Genomic DNA, 20,151 nt, shown 5'->3' with positions numbered 1-20,151 from the left:
CTACTTTTTCATCATTATATTTGGATTTTTTGTTGTTGTTGAAAAGCTCATCAATTTTTTGGTTTGAAAATTTTTATTTGTACATTTTAAGTATACATAATGTTAACATTCATCATAGGGAATTTGTACCTATGCATGATATCTCTTGCTTCTTTCCCATTCCCTTCCCCTCTCTTCAACCTCTCTTCTATGTTTGGATAGTTAATTGGCATTTTGAACTTACTATGTTTCAAACAGAACTCTCATTATCTTCTTAAATCTTTCCCAACTCAGTAAACTACATCATCATTCGTGTACTGGTTGCTTAGTGTCAACTGGTTGCTTAGCGTAACTGTCTAACACATATCTCTATGGCAACTAAAGTCCAAGCTCCAAACAGTGCTCCTAGATGATCTGACACTTGTCTGCTCTGATATCACCTGTTGATGAACTTAATTTTCTGTGCTTTTTTCCTAGTAGCCTTTGTTCTATTGTACCTTAAGCATTCCAATGTCAATCTTTCTCAGCACTTTTCTTTATTTGTTGTTCCTCCCTCCAATTTCCCTGATATTTTGTCTTCATATTATCCAGCTATTTTCATTGTGGCTACTTTTTGATTGTTTTCTTTTTGAGGTGATCTGTTTCAGAGTGGTCTTGAACTCATGTGTAGGCCTCAAACTCATACTGTCCTTTTGCCTCAGCCTCCTGAGTGCTGGTATTAGAGTTCTGTGCCACCATACCTGGATTCACTGTGGCTACTTTTGAACAGCTCTCCTGTTTATTATCTTTTAACACTGCCCTTTTCATTTGCATGTTTATTTTTTGCCTGTCCTCCTATGGTACAGTGATACTTCCTTAAAGTCAAGAACTTTGTTTTCACTCTGGAATCTTCAGTATTGGTATCTAGTTCTTAGTAGAGTTTCAATAAATATTTATTGACTATTAATTGATGGAGGGCTCAGGAAATATATTTCAGGGTTGACAAGTGAAAAAACAAATTAGGTTGAGAATTTCTCTATAATTGGCATTGTATTTTATCCAGATCAGAAGTCTATAAGGTAAGTCAGGAAAGAAAGAACTGGATACATTTCTTAAAAATAAACCCAGAGCAAACAAATTTCTCAATGCTGTCTCCTCATATATTCTATTATTATTTAATTTGAAGTAATTTTTCAACACATAAATTATGAATAATTGGAGATAGACATCAAAAAATCACTATTTGAATTGTGCCTGTAATAATTTGATAGTTGAGTTACAAACATTGCTTATTATACCCATATAACAAGTAACATGTCTCATTCAGGAATAGCCATCGGATACCCCAGAGACTTTTTTTTTTCAAATAGCAAATTTATATTTATTGTTTCTCTGATTTTTTGCTAGGAAGAAAGAATGTGGACTACTTTAAAGCATAGATATAGTTTAAAGTTTTCTACATTTTTCACCTTGTTCTTTTTTGTACTGGGGTTTCAGTGTATTGCCCAGGGTGGCTTTGGACTCCTGTGCCCAAGTGATCCTCTTGGCTCAACTGCCTGAATAGCTGGGACTACTGACACACACCACATACCTGTCTTAGAGTCTTTAAAAATGGTATTATCATGATGGATTTATATGACCACAGGATTAATAGTTGGCACAAATCTTTGTGAAGCTAGACATACATAAAGCAAATGACTTCACATATTATGCTTTAAAAATGGAAGAATAGGGGCTGGGGATTTAGCTCAGCGGCATAAGCACTTGCCTTGCAAACAGGTAGTTGTGAGTTTGATCCTGGTGCCGATAAAAAGTTAAAAAAAATAAAAAATAAAATAAAAATGGAAGAATAGGAGGCCGGGAATTTAGCTCAGTGGTATAAGCCTGTCTGGCAAGCGCGAGGTCATGAGTTCGATCCCTGATACCAAAAAAATAAAAAATAAAAAACAAAAATGGAAGAATAAAAAAGGTTCATCTCTAAGAATTAAGTTTGTGATCCATATGGGACAACCAAGGTTGTTACCAAGGAGAATGGAAAGAATTCAGAGTAACAGAATTTTAGTATTAGAGGGAGTTTTAGTGACACTCTTATGAACCATGGAACGATACATTAATTTGGATTAGAGTTAGATACTAAGATAAATCTTTTGATTATGATATCCTGATGTTCTTTAACATAACTCTTCTACTGTTATATCTTGTATTTCTTTCAGGCTGGCCCTTACTGCTATGAATAAATTTGAAGAAGCAGTTAGGAGTTATCAAAAGGCATTGGATCTTGACCCCGAAAACGATTCCTATAAGTCAAATCTGAAAATAGCAGAACAGAAGTTAAGAGAGGTATCTAGTCCTTTAAGTTTTTAGTGTGAAATGAGTGATATATTTTCTCTTTCAGAATTTATTGAAATTAAATTGTAGTAGTTGGAATGATTCTCAGATACAGCTCTTTTACAGACAGGAACTGGATTGAGCTTTGACATGGCCAGCTTGATAAATAATCCAGCTTTCATTAGTATGGTGAGTATATTTCCTTTACTGAGCTACTGATTTGGTTTTCCTTAGAGTGATATAATTCTAAAACTGTATTCCCCAAACTTCTTTAAGAGATGAAGTTTTGGTCTGTTGCCCAAACTAGCCTCAAACTCTTGTACTCAAGTGGTCTTTTTGCCTCTGCCTCCCCAGTTGCTAGGACTACATGCTTCAACTCTGTTTTAGAAACAAATAGAAGAGTGTCTGTCCTGCTGATAATAGTGAAGTACTGATGGCAAACGCTAAGGCAGATGTTTTCCCTTTGTCCATCTTTCTCTGAAGGAAGCTAGAAATGGAGTTCAGAAAGCTCATGAGTTCTTCAAAGGGGTATATAGAAATCTGTGTATAGGTTGATATCTGCGTGTTTCTAGGGAAAAAACTTTTTCATCAGATTTGCATAACATTGTGCATATATATAAAAGATTAAGAATTCAGTCTCATATGAAACTGGGCCTAGGAAGATAGATCGAACAGTTTTAATCTCTGTAATCCTCAGATTTAAATCTATGATGGCCACGATGGTTCCCTAAAATTGTCCTCAGTATTGTCCGTCTTGTTTTCTATCTTAAGAGTTTATTTGAAACTGAGAGTGTAATCATGAAAAAATTATTTGAACTTTTCTTATATATGTATTTTATTTTTCAAAACAAAATAACATATTCTTGGAAAACATATAGTGCTCTAATGTATGGTAACTCTGTTTTAGTGGGGATAGGGTTTTATCTGAGCATATAATGCTTTCTCAGTGACTGTATATTTTGGATAATAAACTTACCACGTACATGCTGGGCCCCTTAAGGCAGGAATAAGTTTATTTTTAATTTTTTTTTCCTTTAAATAAATGTGCTTGTGTCCATTAAACCCTCTGTTAAATTGACATGCATAAATGACTTATTCCCAGTGAGATAAAGACATCGTTTGAGCAATCAGTAACCTCTCTCCAGATCAAAGTTAGTTGGTCCTCCTACCTACTTACTGACAAATATATCCTTCTTTGTGAGTTCTATGACATTTTTTAACGTGGGTACCCACGTCTAGGATTCAGCTTGTGCTATTTTAACAGTATGTAAAAATGGAGTTCTTTTGGTTTTAGATTTAATGTAGGTTTCAAGCTGCTGTGTACAAAAATAAAGTGTGACCCTACCATGTAGGAGTTGCAAGAGATGCAGGTTAAAGAACAGATTTTTGGGTTCTTAAGGAAGACCAGTGCTGGGTATATAGCTCAGTACATGCCTAGGTTGATCCTTGGCACTAAGGAACAAGAAAAAAAAAGGCTCAGGTTGACATTTAAAATGGGACCTTTGGACACAGCTTTTGGAATTGCAGAGCCCTGATTCATGTGTGAAGGAAGTGGGAGAGCCTGACTTCAGCTCAGGCTCATTTTGAAATGGCATTTTCTGTTCTACTCAAGGAAGCCCTGTTGAGCAGTCACGGCTCTCAGACGCCGCTCTCCTTCAGAGTGGACCCTCACACATATAGGAGATTGTTGTTTTGTTATTTTGTTTTCTGAGACAGAATCTCGTTGTGTAGTCCAGGCTCCCCTTGACCTTTGTCTTAGTTCTCTTGTTGCTGAGACAAAATACCCAAAACCTTTATTGCAGCTTACAATTTGTAGAGGTTTCAGTTCCTAGTTGAATGACTTCCGAGCAGAGTGGCATAGCACATGGGCATCACAGAGGGATACAGTTCATGGTGGGCAGGCAAGAGATGAGAGAGCAGCATTAGCAGCATGCAGCAGCAAGGCACAAGCCTCTCCCTTGTTTCCTTTCCAGGCTACCTGCCCTTCAGATGGTGCCACCCATACTCAGGGTGGGGTTTCCCACTATCCTTACCCAGAACTATTTTTAACCAATTAGTGGTCTAATTTAGTAATCATGAATTTTTAGTCCTACCTCCACACAGCCAAGAAACAGCCACCTCTGTAAGCCGAGTACCTATGAGTACATGAGGCTTTGGGAGCACATCTAGATACAAGCTATAACAACCTCAAATGTAGCCTCAGCCAGCCTTAAATTGCAGTCCTACTGTGTTAGTGTCTCTAGTCCTGGAATTAAAGGTGCATGCTACCATCCATAAGAGATTCTTTAAACAGAAACATCTTGGTTCATGAATACTTCTATTTGGCAACAATTTGATTCTCAAACAAAAGCATTCAATAAAGTTTTGTTTCCATTCTCAAACAAACACAACTGGGACCATTTTACCTACAGGGACATAAATGAGGCCATCTTCCCCCAAATTATAAAACAGGTTAAGTTTGTGAGCTAAGATACCACTGTACTTTAGTTTCTGTTTATTTTTTTTTCTTTTGGCTTAATTTATCTGGTAAGTAGTAGTAAGTAATTACAGCCAAATCCTCTTGGTGTTTTTATGGTATTATCTGTGATCTTTTTATCTTTGCAGTATCTTTTTTAATGCCAGTTTTGCTAGTACCTTTTTTTTTTTATAATACTCCCTTTTACAATCCTTTGTATAGGACACTAAAACTCTGCAAAGTAATCTTAAGAGTTTATTTGGAGCTGGGGGTATATCCATAAAAAAATACAAGGTTTAGTTTTTATTCTTTGACTCTTAAAAAATCTTCATTAGGGCCAGGGATTTAGCTAAGTAGCATAAGCACTTGCCTAGCAAGCATAAGATCATGAGTTTTATCCTTGGTACCAAAAAAAAAAACTTTATTAAAAACTTCCACATATTGAGTTTAGTGGCAGAGTGTTTGCCTCACATGTGCAAGCCCCTGGGTTTGAACTCTGGCACTGGAAGGAGAACAAAGATCCCTAAATATGAACTGCCTTTAATGGGAGATACCACTTTCAATTCTAGGCAGCAAGTTTAATGCAGAACCCTCAAGTTCAACAGCTGTAAGTATTTAGAAAGAGCTTGTTACATTTTCCTTTTGTACTTCTCATCTGCTAATTTGAGCACATTTGCTCAAAAGTGATAAATTTGCCCTGAATGCCAGTCATTTGGAACTTAATGTCACATCTGTTTGACCTAACTTCTTATATAATGTGGGTATATTAAACTTTCTTTTTCTTAACCAGTTATCCTACTTATTAAGAATATACAATAATCTAGGGGCTGGGGATTTAGCTCAGCGGCATAAGCGCTTGCCTTGAAGCACGCAGTTGTGAGTTCAATCCCTAGTACTGACCAAAAAAAAAGAATATATGATAATCTTAATATATCTCTTACATATCCTAGCATGTCAGGAATGATGACAAATGCCATTGGAGGACCCGCTGCTGGTGTTGGGGGCCTAACTGACCTATCCAGTCTCATCCAAGCGTAAGTGCTGCTTAGAAAAGAAAGAATGAAAATGTAATTTATGTTTTACAATTTGTCTCTAAGCTGAATGGGCAGGGCTTTCTTACTTGTGTGTATGTATGTTTATTAGTACATGTTTGCAATACATAGTGTATATCTTCACTGTAGGGAGTTGATGCATATTATTACATAGCAGTCCTTTTGATTTTGCCTTCTGTTCCTTTCATACCCTCTCCCTCTGTCTCAAGATCTACTTCAGGTCTTCAAAAGTCTAACCTCATTTCCTATTGTCTTTTATTTTACTAGATAAATTATTCATACTTTGGGTTTCTCATATGAGGAAAAGCATGCAATATTTAACCTTCTGTTTCTGATTCATTTCCTTTAACATTATTGTTTCAAAGTGTATCCATTTTCTGCCAAGGAATCAAATTTATGCTTAATGACTGAATAGTATTATACCATACTTTCTTTACCCACTTATCTTTCAATGCACATATAGATAGTTTCCAATATTTAGCTATTTTTAAATTTTATTTTAAAGAGAACAAAATAAAACAAAACAAAACACAACAAAGCAGATCAGAATCAAACAATGCAAGCAACACAGGATTTCAAGACAGACAATAGGAAATCAACCATGGATACCACAGTGTCTCCTGTTCTCCCCAAAATAATTGTCCATATCTTCACATACATTGAATTCAAACAAAATAAAACTAATTAAAAAAAAAGAATGAAAGCGTTACTGGCCTTCAAAACCAGACAATAAGAAAATCATCAATGGCTACCATAATATCTCTTGTTCTCTTCAAAATAGCTGTCCATATTTTCACATATATTGAAACCAAATAATAGAAAACAGACTAAAACCAGTCAAAAAGAGAATAAAAGCATTATTGGACTTCAAAGTAAGACAATAGAAAAGCAGAAGTGACTACCATGTCTCATTTTTTTAAAAAGTAGCTATTCATCCTATTACGCGTAATAAAATTAATTCTTGTAAATCCTTTAGGAGAAGTTCTAGGTATGTATGAGCCTAGAAATGTATATCTATCTTTTCTGTATTAGAAGGAAAAACACAACCAAAACCAAACACATTATAAGAAAAACAAGAAACAAAAGAGACAAACAACAACAAAAAGCCCCAAACAATGACCATATAGGCCCTTAAAACAAGGGAGTAAGAACATAACCAAGGTTGTTATTTTGCATAGTTATCTTTAAGAATTACTCAGATTACCAGATATAAACATGCAAAATTGATGGGATCCTATGAATGTTAACTGTTTTGTTCCAAGAACTAATAGAATTAGTAACACAATCATTTTAGCTATGTTAAGTGTATATATACAAATTTTTATATTTTTTCTTTTCCCTTTATTCTTTTCTCTTTTTTCCCATCTGAGTTATTTTTCCCCTTTCAGGAGTTTCTTATCCTTTGATAGTATTTATTGAAGATTTTTGTATCTTATTTACGCTTGCTGTTTTTACACTAGGGAGACAATATGGTATTTACAAATGTGAGTTTGATTTATTTTACTTGAGTATGGTCTTGAATTGCATCCATTTACTTATAAATATCTTAGTGTGATCCTTCTTTATAGGAGAGTAGTACTCCACTGTATAAAAATACCACATCTTTTTTATCCATTCCTTAGTTGATGGGCATTTAGGTTGTTTCCAAGATCTGGCTATTAAAAATTGTGCTGCTATAAACATGGGTGCACATACATCACTGTAGTATGATATTTTCAGTTCTTCTGGGAATATGACCAGAAGTGGAATAGCTGGTTCAAATGGGACCTCCAATCCCAGCTTTTTGAGGAACCTCCAGACTGACTCCAAAGAGGTTGTACCAGTCTGCATTCCTACCAACAGTGCAAAAGAGTTCCTTTTTCCCACAGCCTCACCAGCATTTGTTGTTGGTAGTTTTCTTGATCCTGGTCATTCTTCCTGGAGTGAGATGGAATCTCAGTGTTGTTTTAATTTGCATTTCTCTAATGACCAATGATGCTGAACATTTTTTCATGTATTTATTTGCCATTTGTATTTCTTTATCTGAGAACTGTGTATTCATCTCAGATGCCCATTTTTGGATTGGGTCTTTGAATTTTGGGGTCTGATTTATTTATTTATTTATTTTTACTTTTTTATATGTTCTAGATAGAAGTCCTTTTTCTGAGGGACAGTTGACTAAGATTTATTTACCCCATATTTTTGGGTTTTCTTTTCACTCTGTTGGAAATTTCTTTTGACATGCGAAAACTTTCATAAGAGGAGATCCCAGTTGTTAATTCTGGGGAGTATTTCCTGTGCAGTTTAATTTTTGTTCATGAATTGTCTGCCTACCCTTATGTTTTCAAGATTTCTACCTACTTTGTCTTCCATCAGATTTAGTGTTTCTGTTTTAATATTTAGATCTTTGATCCATTTTGACTTTAGTTTAGTGCATGGTGACAGGCATGGGTTTAGTTTTAGTTTTTGGCATATGGAGAGCCAGGTTTTCCAGCACTGCTTATTAAAGAGGGTATCTTTCTTCCAGTGAACATGTTTGGCCCCTTTGTCAAAGATAAGGTGACTGAGTATGTTTGTAGTTGTGGTTGTATCTCCTGATCTATTCCATTGATCTTCATGTCTGTTTTTATTCTAGTACCATCCTGATTTTATTATAGTAGCTGTGTAGTATAACTTCAAGTCAGGAATTATGATATCTCCTGCTTTGCCTTTGTTGCCCAGAATTGCCTTTGCTATTCTAGGTCTCTTGTAGAGATTTAGCTAGATTATGTTCCTGTACACATGGGTTTTGTTGGATGTGGTGGTACATTCCTGCTATCCCAGCACCCAGGAGGCTCAGGTAGGTGGATTATCATGAGTTAGTGGCCAGACTGAAGCACACAATGTGTTTAAGGCCAGCCTTAAATACATAGTATCACTGCAAAGTGATTTCTTTAACTTTTTTTGGGAAGATCCCTAGAAGGGGAATAACTGGATTAATTGGAATTTCTGATTTTAGTCTTTTGAGAAATCTGTACATAAGGGCCATACTTACTATACTAGTTTACATTCCCACCACCAATATAGAAAGATTAGTTTTTTGTCAACCTTGCCAGCATTTCTTACTTTTTTTTTTCATTTCTTACTTTTTTAAGTTTGTGATAGGAATTCTTTGTGACATATGATAGAATCTCAGCGTTGTTTTGATTTGCATTTTTGCAAAGATATTGAACAATTTTTCATGTACTTATTGACAATTTGTACTTCTGGGAATTTGTCTATTCATTTCAATTGCTTATTTTTTTATTGGGTCATTTATTTGGGGGGATAGTCTGATTATTTTAAATTCTTGATATGTATTTTAGTTGTTAGTCCTCTGAGGAATAGCTGGCAAAATATATTTCTCGTTCTGTAAGTTTTCTCTTCACTCTGCTGTCTCTTTGCTGTACAGAAGTTTTTAAATTTGTTATTATACCATTTTGTTTATTATTGGTGTTACATCTTGTACATTGGGGTTCTGTTCAGAAAGTCTTTGCCTATTCCTATGTTTTCAAGAGTCATGCCTATTTGATCTTTCAGCTGATTCAGTGTTTCTGTTGTAATGTTTAAGAAATTGGTACATTTGATTTTATTGCATTACATCATAGGAGACACAGGTCTAGGTTCATCCTTCTGCATGTGGGTAACCAGTTTTCCCACCATCATTTGTTAAAGAGTTTGTCTTTTCTCCAGTGTATGTTTTTGACCCCTTTGTCAAAAATCAGGTGACTGAATGTCCCTCAGGTTGTTTCTGCATTCTCTATTTTGTTCACTGTTGCTTTATAATATAATTTAAAACCTAGGATTTTGGATTTTGAAACCTGTTGTGCTATCATTGCCCAGGATTGCTTTTGTTATTCTGGTTCTCTTCTGGCTCCAGATAAATTTTAGGATTGTTTTTTCTAGTACATATTTTGATTGCAATTATGTTAAATTTAAATATCAGTTTTGGTGATATAGCCATTTTGATAATACTGGCTTTGTCTAGCCAGAAACAGGGGGATGTCTTTCCATTTTCTGGTATTGTCTTCAATCTCAATAGATTTTTTTTTGGTACTGGGAATCAAACTCATGACTTTGTACTTGCCAGATGAGCGCTTACACCGCTGAGCTAAATCCCCAGCTGGTATTAGATTTTTTTTTTTTAAATGCTATTGTGAATGGAATTGTTTGCCTAATTTCTTTCATTGTGGATTCATTGTTGGTGTACAGGAACACTATTGATTTTTATATATTTATTTTGTATCCTGCTATTTTGCTGAATTTATTCTAAGGATCTTTCAGTACAGATTTTATTTTATTTTATTTTGTTTTGTGACAGGATCTCATTGTGTAGTACAGGCTGGCCTCAAACTCATAGCTGTCTTTTGCTCAGCCTGAGTGCTGGGATGATAGGCTTTCACCATTTTGTCTAGCCTTGTTCCTGATTTCTGAGAAAAACAGCTTTCAGTATTTCCTTATTAAGCGTGATGTTGGCAGTGGGTTTGTGATATAAATGGCTTTTATCATTAATTTGAGTTAAGGTATTTCTAGAATGATTTTTGTGAGGTTTCTTTTTATCATGAACAGATGTTAGATTTTATCAAAGGCTTTTTCTGCATCTACTGTGATGATCATGTGAGTTTTGTCCTTGTTTCTCTCTGTATGATGTATTACATTCATTGACTTACGTATATTGAACCATCCATGCGTCCCTGGCATGAAGCTAATTTGGTTATGACATATGATGTTTTCAATGATTTGCTGCATTGTTTACCAGCATCTTATTGAGCCTTTTTGTGTCTGTGTTCATTAAGGAGTCTGGCCTGCAGTTTTCTTGTTAATGTGCTTGTCCTGTTTTGGTATGAGTAATGCTAGCTTCCAGGAATAAGTTTGGCTGTACTCCTTTCGTTTCAGTTTCACCGAAGAGTTTGAGGAATACTGGAGATAGATGTTCCCTGAAGCTTTGGTGGAAGTCTGTAGCAAATCCATTGCGTCCTGAGCTTTTCTTTATTGGTAGAATTTTTATTACTGGCTCTATTTTGTTGCCTATTTTTGGCCTATTCAGAATTTCTGTATCTTTTTGATTAAATGTTGGTAATTCAATATATATCTAGGAATTTCTCCATTTCTTCTAGGTTCCCCAAGTTACTGGAATGTGTTTTTGTAGTACTTATAAATCCTTGTATTTTGGCAGTGTCTGTTGTAATTTCATCTATTTCATTTCTAATTACATTGATATAGGTCTTTTTCTTTCCTTTTTGACATAAGTTTGGCTAAGGGTTTATCAATTTTGTTTATCCTTTCAAAGAAGAAACTAATTCATTGAACCTTTGTAATGTTTTTGGTTTTTTGGTACTGGGGATCAAACTCATGAACTTGAGCTTGCCAAGCAGGCGCTTGTGCCGCTGAGCTATATCCTCAGCTCTCTGTTCTGATCTTTATAATTTCTTTTCTTGATTAATTTCAGCATCGGTTTGTTGTTTTTCTAGGGCTTTGAGATATATCATTTGTTTATTTATATAGGATTACTCAATTCTTTTTTCTTTTTAAGACACGTTCTTGCTTTGTAGTTCAGGCTGGCCTTGGATTTGCAGCAGTCCTCCTGCCTCAGCCTCTTAAGTACTGGAATTACAAGCATGCCCCACCACAGCTGGCTCAGTTCTTCTAATGTATGCATTCACAGTTACACACTTTCTTCTGTGTCCTATAAATTTTGGTGTGTGTGCGTTCATCATCATTTGATTCTAAGAACCTTTTTATTTATGTGATCCCTTGATCATTCAGTAACATATTTTTAAATTTCCATGTATTTGTATAATTTTTGTGGTTTCTTCTGATATGTTTTTTCTTTCTCTTTCTTTCTTTCTTTCTTTTTCTTTTCTTTTCTCTTTTCTTTTCTTTCTTTCTTTTCCCTTGTGCAGGCTGATTTAGATTTCTAACTTCATTGCACTATGATTCAGTGGTATGCAGGAGACTAATTCCATTCATTTGTATTTATTTAGGCGTGGTTTATGACCTAAGACCATGGTCTTTTTTGGAAAAAAAGTTCTGTGTACTGCTGAGAAAAATATGTATTGGGTTGCTTTTGAATGAAATACTCTGTACATTTGTTAAGTTCATTTGTTCAATAATGTGGTTTAATTTGGATATTTTTTGTTAATTTTTTGTCTAGTTGACATAATTGTAAGAATAGAATGTTGAAGTCCCTGCTATGATTGTGTTGGTGTCTGTCTGTCCTTTTATGTCCAGTAAAGTTTTGTTTTATAAAGTTGGCTTTGTCAACATTTAGTGTATAGATATTTATAATTATACTCTCTTCCTGTTGAATTGTTCCCTTTACTAGTGTATAGTAGCCATCTTTTTCTCTTCTGACCAGTTTTGCCTTCAGGTCTGTTGTGTCTGAAATTAAAGTATCTACTCTTGCTTTCACTCAGTTGCTGGTTGCGTGTAGAATCATTTTCTATCTTTTCACTATAGCCTGTTAGTGTCTATTTGGAGAGATGTGCCTCTTGTAGGCAGCATATGACTGCATTTTGTTTTTTGATCCAATCTGCCAGTCTATATCTTTTGATTGGGGAGTTAAGACCATTGACATGGAGAGTTATTTTTGTAAAGTGTACCCTGTCATTGCATTCCTTTTTTTTTTTTTTTTTTTTGGTCTTTGTGGGACAGTGTCTTGTTATGTAGTTCAGGCTGGCCTTGAGCTCACTTTCAGGCTGATCTTGAACTTGGAACAATCCTCCAGCTTCTGCCTACTGAGTGTACTTTGCATTATTTTTGAAGTGCAGGTTTTTTTTTTCCTTTTATTGAACTACTCTCCTAGTTAGATGTATGCTTTCCTTTGATGTTAGGGGCATTTCTGTCTAGGATTATTAGAACATTCCTATCTTTTATTGTGGATATCATTGACCTTTTTTAAGTTATTAAATCATAAAGAAATTCATAAGTAGGAATCATTTTTTAGATTGAAGGATAGGATTCCAGAAGACCTGGGTTGTCAGGCCAGCTCTATCTGTTGAGAAAGCATGTGGGCTCAGAATATTTTTTTCTCTCCTCATGGGATCTGTATTAGGCAGCTTTCCCACTACTGGTATACACTGCCAACACCCACAACTTAAAGGAGAGATTTAAGGTGCTCAAGGTCCAGGAGCTGCAATCCATGGTCAGCGAGCTCTAAGGCAGAACACATCATAGTGGGAGGGTGTGGTGGAGCAAGGATGCTCAGTCACAATGGCTGGGAAGCAGAGAAGGGAACTCCACCTGAGGGCAAGAGATAAGGGATCAGATGTAGACCCATGCCTCTGTGACCCATCCAGACATGCGGTCTTCCAATCCCTGGGGAAGATCCTAAAGCAAACTGAGACTCTACCCTACCCCACCACAGGAACTTCAATGCCAGAAGAATCTTGAAAGATAGATGGTAGTAGAATGGTAGGCAGGGTTTTTTAATTTGTTTTGGTCCTGGAGATCAAACTCATGACCTCACTGTTGCCAGACAGCTGCTGTGCCACTGAGCTATATCCCTGGCCTGAATGGTAGACAATTTGTTTTATTTATGAAGTAGAATAAGGTTGATATTTAGTCCTTTTTTTATTTTGTGGTGCTAAGGTGATTGAGCTGTTATCTCCAGCCCAATGCTTTTTCTTTTTGTTACTGACTTTGTTGTCAGTACTAAATTAGGGTCTTGAGTTTGTTTTTACGTGGTGATATCAATACTTCCATCTTTATTTACAGAGGACCCTAAGGGATTGGTGACTTGTTGCTTTTGATGACATGTCAACAGTAAACATCATATGTCCAAATATATTATGACCTCATATGTAAAGAAATTAATCCTTTACCAGTGAAGACCCCAAGGAAAAGGTTTTTGACAGATGTAAATAACTACTCAGGGATGTAACTGAAAGTCAAATATTTACTTAAAATATGTATTAGTTTAAATATAAATATATATGTATTTTAAAATAATGTTTAGTTTAGTGGTAATAGTTGTGTAGCATTTGTGAGGCTCTGGGTTGGATTCCAGCACTGAAAAAAAAGTGAAAAAACAAATCACATATTACATATATTAATATTGAGACCATTTTGGAAAATTATGTAAACTTTTTAAGTTCTTGTCATCACTAATAGAAATCTGTATCTTTTCATTACTTGAGCATAATATTTTCACATCTGTCCAAATTGCCTGAGATACTTTGTTTGATTCTATATCTAATGCTGTTACTGGAACTTTTATATAAAGCCACAAGTGCCGTACATTGTATTTGTGGTCATGATCGTGTAATCCCTTTTTTAGACAAAGTCTCACTATGTATTTCAGGCTGCACATTGTGTAGCCCAGGCTGGTCTCAAACTCATAGCAGTCCTCTTGGCTCAGCCTGAGGAGTGCTGGTATTACAGGCATGTGCCACTACACCCAGCTTCTCTATTATCAAGTAGAATATTGCTGGTTATTTGGGTGGGGGGGGGGCGCGGAGTTGAGACAGGGTCTTGATGTGTCGTCCAGGCTGGCCTCAAACTCATGGTGATCCTTCTACCTCAGCCTCCTGAGTGCTGGGATTACAGACATGAGCCATCACACCTGGCAGAATAATAAATTTTTTTTAGAGCATGAGTAGTGTTATAGGTAACATATACACCTGAAGTTACAAACTTGGTTATTTAGCTTCACCTTTTAGAAAATCAAATTGTTAGATGATCTCTGTAGGCACTGCAAACTGGGTATTATGCTGTTAAATGAGTAACTAGTACTCTAGTAACTATAAGAGCAATATATTTGAGCCTTTATTTGTGATTAATCACTGGAATGGAAGTTTTCACCCAATTCAGGTATTTTTTTAGCCTGAGTGTTTCATCTCTTATGAAGAACTGTGCAGTGTAATAATGCTATATGGACGCAGTGGTTTTTACTAATTTACTTTGTCTCTTTACAGAGGACAGCAGTTTGCTCAGCAGATACAACAACAAAATCCTGAACTTATAGAGCAACTGAGAAATCACATCCGGAGCAGATCATTCAGCAGCAGCACTGAAGAACATTCCTGACTTGATCAGGGATGTTAGCCCAGAATGAAAATGGTTTATGGCTATGACGTATTCTGTGTAGATAGTAGCCAAAAACAAAACAAAACGCATCAAAATAATGGCAGAAAACCTCGTGTGTATTCTTAAAGAACAAATTTGTTTTAGAAAATAGGTTTATCACAGAGAGACTGGAATATGACTCCTTTTGGAAATGAATGCTCACTAGCCTTGTTAAGTGCCAGTACCACACTTGGACAAGGCTCCATCCATTTCCAATCTTTTATCATATTTGTACATTATACTTAATAGCAGAGTATATTTATTAAATTGTAGTACTGTTTATTGGTGAGTTTTTTAGTTCCAAGTTCTCCTAAGTAAAGCTGTTTTGAGAGGGGAGATAAAGGGAAAGGTTTGCCATACTGGTTCAGAGGAAATACGAGCAACATGTCAGGAGACAAGAAACATTATTTTAGTTTAGCTTTGATAAGGGATATATATATTCAACAGTGAATATATATCAGAGGTGCCAGTACTATCTTTAATGCTCCTTATTCTGATGAGTGACAGGGAATCTTAAGGGCTGGTGGAATTTAGTGCAGTGGATATTTTGAAGAGGAAAAATAGAGAATGTGAATGTATAGGAAGTAAAAATAGAATGCTCAGGTTTCTGCATAGTTCTAAGTAAACTTGTCTGTTTAGTTTTGATAACATTAGCATGGCTAGTTATGCTAAGTACGTAATAAAATACATTTAGAAGTCCTTAATGGTACTGGTTAGGTCAATGATATAACTATTTAATTAATTACCACAATTTCCCTGGTTGAAAACTTACCTCAGAAACTACCAAATATATCTAATAAGCACATAAAGTCAATGGCTTGACTCTAAGTTAAGGATATTCTAAGTGGAATTTAATTATGTATCTATTAACGATTTAAAAAACATAATTATTTGGTGGAAACAAAAACATCACTAACATTATTCATTTGTATACTCTTCTGGTATAATTTAGTGCAGTGTACCAACCTTGTGCTTAACCTTAATTTGGTGCAATTTAAACATGGGGTTTACAATACTTTATTATGAATTAGATGTCATTGGTTAGTAGAGGGAAATGGCATGACTCAAAGAACAATGATGGATGAGATCTAATTTTGGGGGGGGGTCATTTTGAGACAGGGTCTTGCTATGCAGTTCAGGCTGGCCTTGAACTCACTTTGTAGCCCAGGCTGGTCTTGAACTTGCAAGGATCCTTCTGCCTCAACCTCCCCACCTGCTGGAATTACAGATCTGTGCCACCATGCCCAGCTCGAGATCTAATTTCAACTGAAACTTCTTGGTTGTTAATCATGAAACTGGTGAAGTGAGACTGATATGTAATGATTTTACAAGTGTTGTGAGGGAAAACTGAAAAAGTAATTTAAAATTAAATCAGTAAGGGCTGGGGGTTTAGCTCAGTGGCGTAAGTGCCTGCTTGGCTAGGTTGAGGTCGTGAGTTCAGTCCCTGTTAAAAAAACCAACAAACAAAAAAAATCAGTAAAGATGTAAGGGTCATACTCTATTTTCAAAAGCCTATTTGGTATCTTGAAAATTTAAAACCTAACCTTTTCTTTCTTTCCCTTAGTGAGATTAGAACAATGGTTAGAATTCATTACAAAATGCAGTTTCAAGGCCACACCTTCAATTTCGATTGAGTAGGTGTTGCATTAAAATTTAGGAATCACTTTTTCCAAAGGAAGAAGTATACTGAAGAGTGAAGCCAGGGGTGCCTTATCCCTGAGCTACATCTCAGGCTTTTAATTTTGATATAAGATCTTGTTAAATTGCCCAGTCTGGCCTTGAACTTGTGATCCTCCTGCATTAGCTTCCTGAATATCTGGAATTACAGGTGTGCACCACGATGCTTATATAAATCATTTTAAGGATTCTACAGTGTGGTTCTGATGTAGATTCAAGGGCTTAAATAAATTTATTTGTTTGTTTATTTGAACAGGTCTTGCTTAGTTCAGGCTGGCCTAAAACTTGTGGCAATCCTGCTTCAGTCTTCCAAATGCTGGGATTACAGGAATGTGCCACCATGCCCGGCAAGAGCTTGCATTTAGAGCAACACTAGAGGTTTCTCTCTAGCTAGACCAGCAAATGTCTAAGTACCTAGGCTCAGGCTAAAATGAAGATGTATATTAGCATATGGATCTGCCCAGAGAAGACAGGACTTAAATCTGAGGCCTTCTGAAATTTAAACTGTCTTAATTTGCATGAATTTACATTTAGCTTAGTGTTTTAACTGTTACTAGTACAACAAAGTACTAGTCACATTAAAGTTACTACTGTGATAAAAGCAAAGTTGGCCTTTAACTGATAATTAGTAATTATTCTTACCTAATTTAAGAAATTAGCATTTTTAGTACAGTTATTTTGAATTCGTTAAAAATGCTTCAGAGCTCAGCACAGTGGTGCATGCCTACTACTCGGGGAGCCTGAGGCAGAAAGATCATTAAAAGTTTGAGCCAAGCCTGGGTAATCTAAGACAAGACTTAGATCTTGTCTCAAAATAAAAATGGGCTATAGATGTAATGCAGTGACCCTTGGGTTCAGGGCCCACTAATCCCCCCCCCCCCAGCTTATCAGTAAAATGATAAGCTTCTAGTTGACTGATGAGAAAAATAAAAAATACAGATTAACAGTATCAGAGATGAAAGAATGACTGGGGATAAAGTGATAGTGCATTTGCCTAGCATGTATGAGATGTGGGGTTTGATTCCCAATACCATTTTTTAAAAAGGAACAAATAGATATACTACACATCTCTAGACATTAAAAGCATAATTACAGTGGTCACTTTGAGAGCACACATACTAAAAAGGAAAACCATAATTAGAAGCACTACTACTAACTAGATCTATATGTTCAACAACTTAGAAGAAACAGACCAATGCTTTCTAGGATACAAATAACCAAAGTTCACTGAAGATAGAGAGACCTGAACAGGTCTATTACACTGAAAAATTGAATTTGTAACTTACAGTTAACAACCTTCCAAAAAAATACAGTTACAAGCCCAGATGACTTCAGTGATGAATTCTACCAAATACTTAAGGAAGAAATATCAGTTCTATATAATCTGTTCCAGAAAACAGAAGAGGGAAACATTTCCCAACTCAGTTTATTTGGCCAGATAACAAAACTCAGACATTTAAAGAAAAAAAACAAAAAACAAAAAACAAAAAAAACCACTTTAAACCATTGTCTTTGTGTGTTACTATCCATACAGTTAGCCATTCTTTTTACCTGAATAATGGGAACTGGTGTATTTCTTCCCTTTCGCTTTTCTAATTGTTTCTTTGGGAATACACCAACTCTGATGAATTCAACTCAGATAATACCTCCACCTACATAGACTTCTATTACATTTAAGCCATTTTTATCCTTCAGGTCCCTTCGTCACACTGGAGTCATTGCATTGCAAGCTATTCCATGAACGTTTTGATTGGTCTGTACTAGCCCCTCTTCAGATTACAGAATGCCCTCAATATCATTCTTTCTCGTGTAGAAAATATAGTTGCTATCAACAAGAAATAAGAAGGCATTAAAGTAAGCTTTTATATATCTTTTAATTAGAATGTATGACTTCATTAACTGCATTTCATTGTAGTAGCTGTAGCTCTTCTGTAAAACTGAATGTGTCCTTTTTATGCAAATGACATTTGTATTTAATGTACCAAACTGTTAATCTAATTTTTATAATATATACAAATCCTGTCAAAGATGGCATTATCTAACCTTTAAAGTATGAACCATATGTGTCTAGTTTATTGTTTGTAAAGAGAAGAGACTTTGTAACTAAATCAAAGTATTCAGCAGACTCTTTAAGTGACCATTATTTATTACTTTTACAATTTGAAAGAGTGAAATAGGTTCAATCATGAGAAGATGCTTGAAAAACAAAGTGCCCAGTGCTGTGACTGTAACTTTTATTTCATCATTTAATCAATCAGTCATTTTGAATGAATGACATACTTCAATTTTACACTGCTTGCACTTTATTTTGAACAGACATTTCATTAATTATTACTCTGGTTTGAGGGGCAACCCTTCTGACTATAGCTTTCTGTCTGGACCAAACAGTTTGTCATGGCAATAAATAATTATGTATTTAAGAAAAAACAGTTTTGTATTTGATTTATTGTACTCCTCATTTAGGAAATGATACATTCTTAGTTCAGCGAAACAGATTTCATAAACTTTTGTTTTCCTGATAAAATAGTGAAACACTGTTACATCCATGTTGCACAGCTATTTACAACCTTAACTCTTTTGTTTATGGGTAAATAGATATGATTACATGAGAGATAAAAAGTTTTATAATATTAACAAGATTTAGAATTCAAAATCAATTATTAGAAGATTGGAGTTTATGTTATGAAAATAAGGAGCTTCGTTTTCAAGGAGAAAGCCTGGTGCTATAAGATTAAAATTAGAAAATTATTAGGCATCTCAGTTAAAAGCTAGCTGAGTAGTCAATAACCTAAGAAACAAACCACTTCTGATCTGCTCATAGCTGAAAGTTAGTCACATGCCAACACAATAATTTTGAAAATGAATAGAAAATACTGTGTTAGCAAACAACCAGGTTACAGAAGGACTATTCTAGTTTTTAATAGATCGTTTCTGTTGATTAGGGAAAAAATCTGAAGTTCTTGGAAACTGTATTTGGAAATTTTCCCAAATACAAGTATTAATAAATTCTAAAGTTCTAAGAAACAACTGTATTTTCTAAATTGAAGTCACCAAACCAGGGTTCTATCCAGGTACTTTTTTTGTAAACACCATTACATTTTTTTGCCTAGCTGTGTTGTGGAAAATGTCTAAGTTCATGATTTGCCTACAAAACCCTAAGATATTTGGTATCTTGACCATTTACAAAAGAAGTGTGTTTTAGACACTTGCTAGGAACAGACTTTAAAGTTGGTCATCTAAAATGAAATTACATAAAAAATACAGAAATGTTCACTCAGAATATTAACTTGATAAAATCCATACTTTTCAAACATTTAATATTTTACATGTTTTTCAGGCAAGAAATTTAAATTATATTTGCTACTGATGTGATCATTTCACAAAGGTCATAAAAATATAGACATAAAGCAGTTATCTGAAACTAAATGAAAACATCACATTGGAAATTTTCATTAGCTTTCCACTTGGATGGCTGAAGAGACCACACAGACTTGTGCGATGTCATCGTATTCATATGTTCTCTTCAGGAACGTGTCTGTCAGTCTCAAGCCGGAGACACTCTATTGAGACAAAAATATGGGCTTCAATTTTCATTCATTGGTAATTAGCTCTAATGAA

General features: G+C 35.2%; 2 protein-coding genes across 6 annotated transcripts in view; one reads left to right on the top strand and one right to left on the bottom strand.

Annotated features, from left to right (window-relative positions):
- Sgtb (small glutamine rich tetratricopeptide repeat co-chaperone beta) overlaps positions 1–18,960 on the top strand; it is a 60,538-nt gene extending 41,578 nt beyond the window's left edge. For all 3 annotated transcript variants that reach the window (XM_063258255.1, XM_063258256.1, XM_013153939.3), the window contains 5 exons: positions 2,172–2,298; positions 2,413–2,475; positions 5,311–5,348; positions 5,692–5,775; positions 14,706–18,960. In XM_063258255.1, coding sequence (XP_063114325.1) covers positions 2,172–2,298; positions 2,413–2,475; positions 5,311–5,348; positions 5,692–5,775; positions 14,706–14,817 — 424 coding nt within the window. In that variant the 3' untranslated portion in view covers positions 14,818–18,960. The remainder of the gene's footprint in view (positions 1–2,171; positions 2,299–2,412; positions 2,476–5,310; positions 5,349–5,691; positions 5,776–14,705) is intronic.
- Positions 18,751–20,151, bottom strand: part of Trappc13 (trafficking protein particle complex subunit 13) — a 47,724-nt gene continuing 46,323 nt past the window's right edge. For all 3 annotated transcript variants that reach the window (XM_063258252.1, XM_063258253.1, XM_063258254.1), the window contains one exon: positions 18,751–20,093. In XM_063258252.1, the coding sequence (XP_063114322.1) occupies positions 19,986–20,093 (108 nt within the window). In that variant the 3' untranslated portion in view covers positions 18,751–19,985. The remainder of the gene's footprint in view (positions 20,094–20,151) is intronic.

Source organism: Cavia porcellus, unplaced genomic scaffold (assembly GCF_034190915.1).
Source record: "Cavia porcellus strain 051 isolate PalLab524CR breed Dunkin Hartley unplaced genomic scaffold, mCavPor4.1 scaffold_11, whole genome shotgun sequence".
In the NCBI taxonomy this organism is placed as follows: Eukaryota; Metazoa; Chordata; class Mammalia; order Rodentia; family Caviidae; genus Cavia; species Cavia porcellus.
Note: the sequence above shows the minus strand (reverse complement) of the source record. Positions and strands in the feature narration are given on the sequence as shown.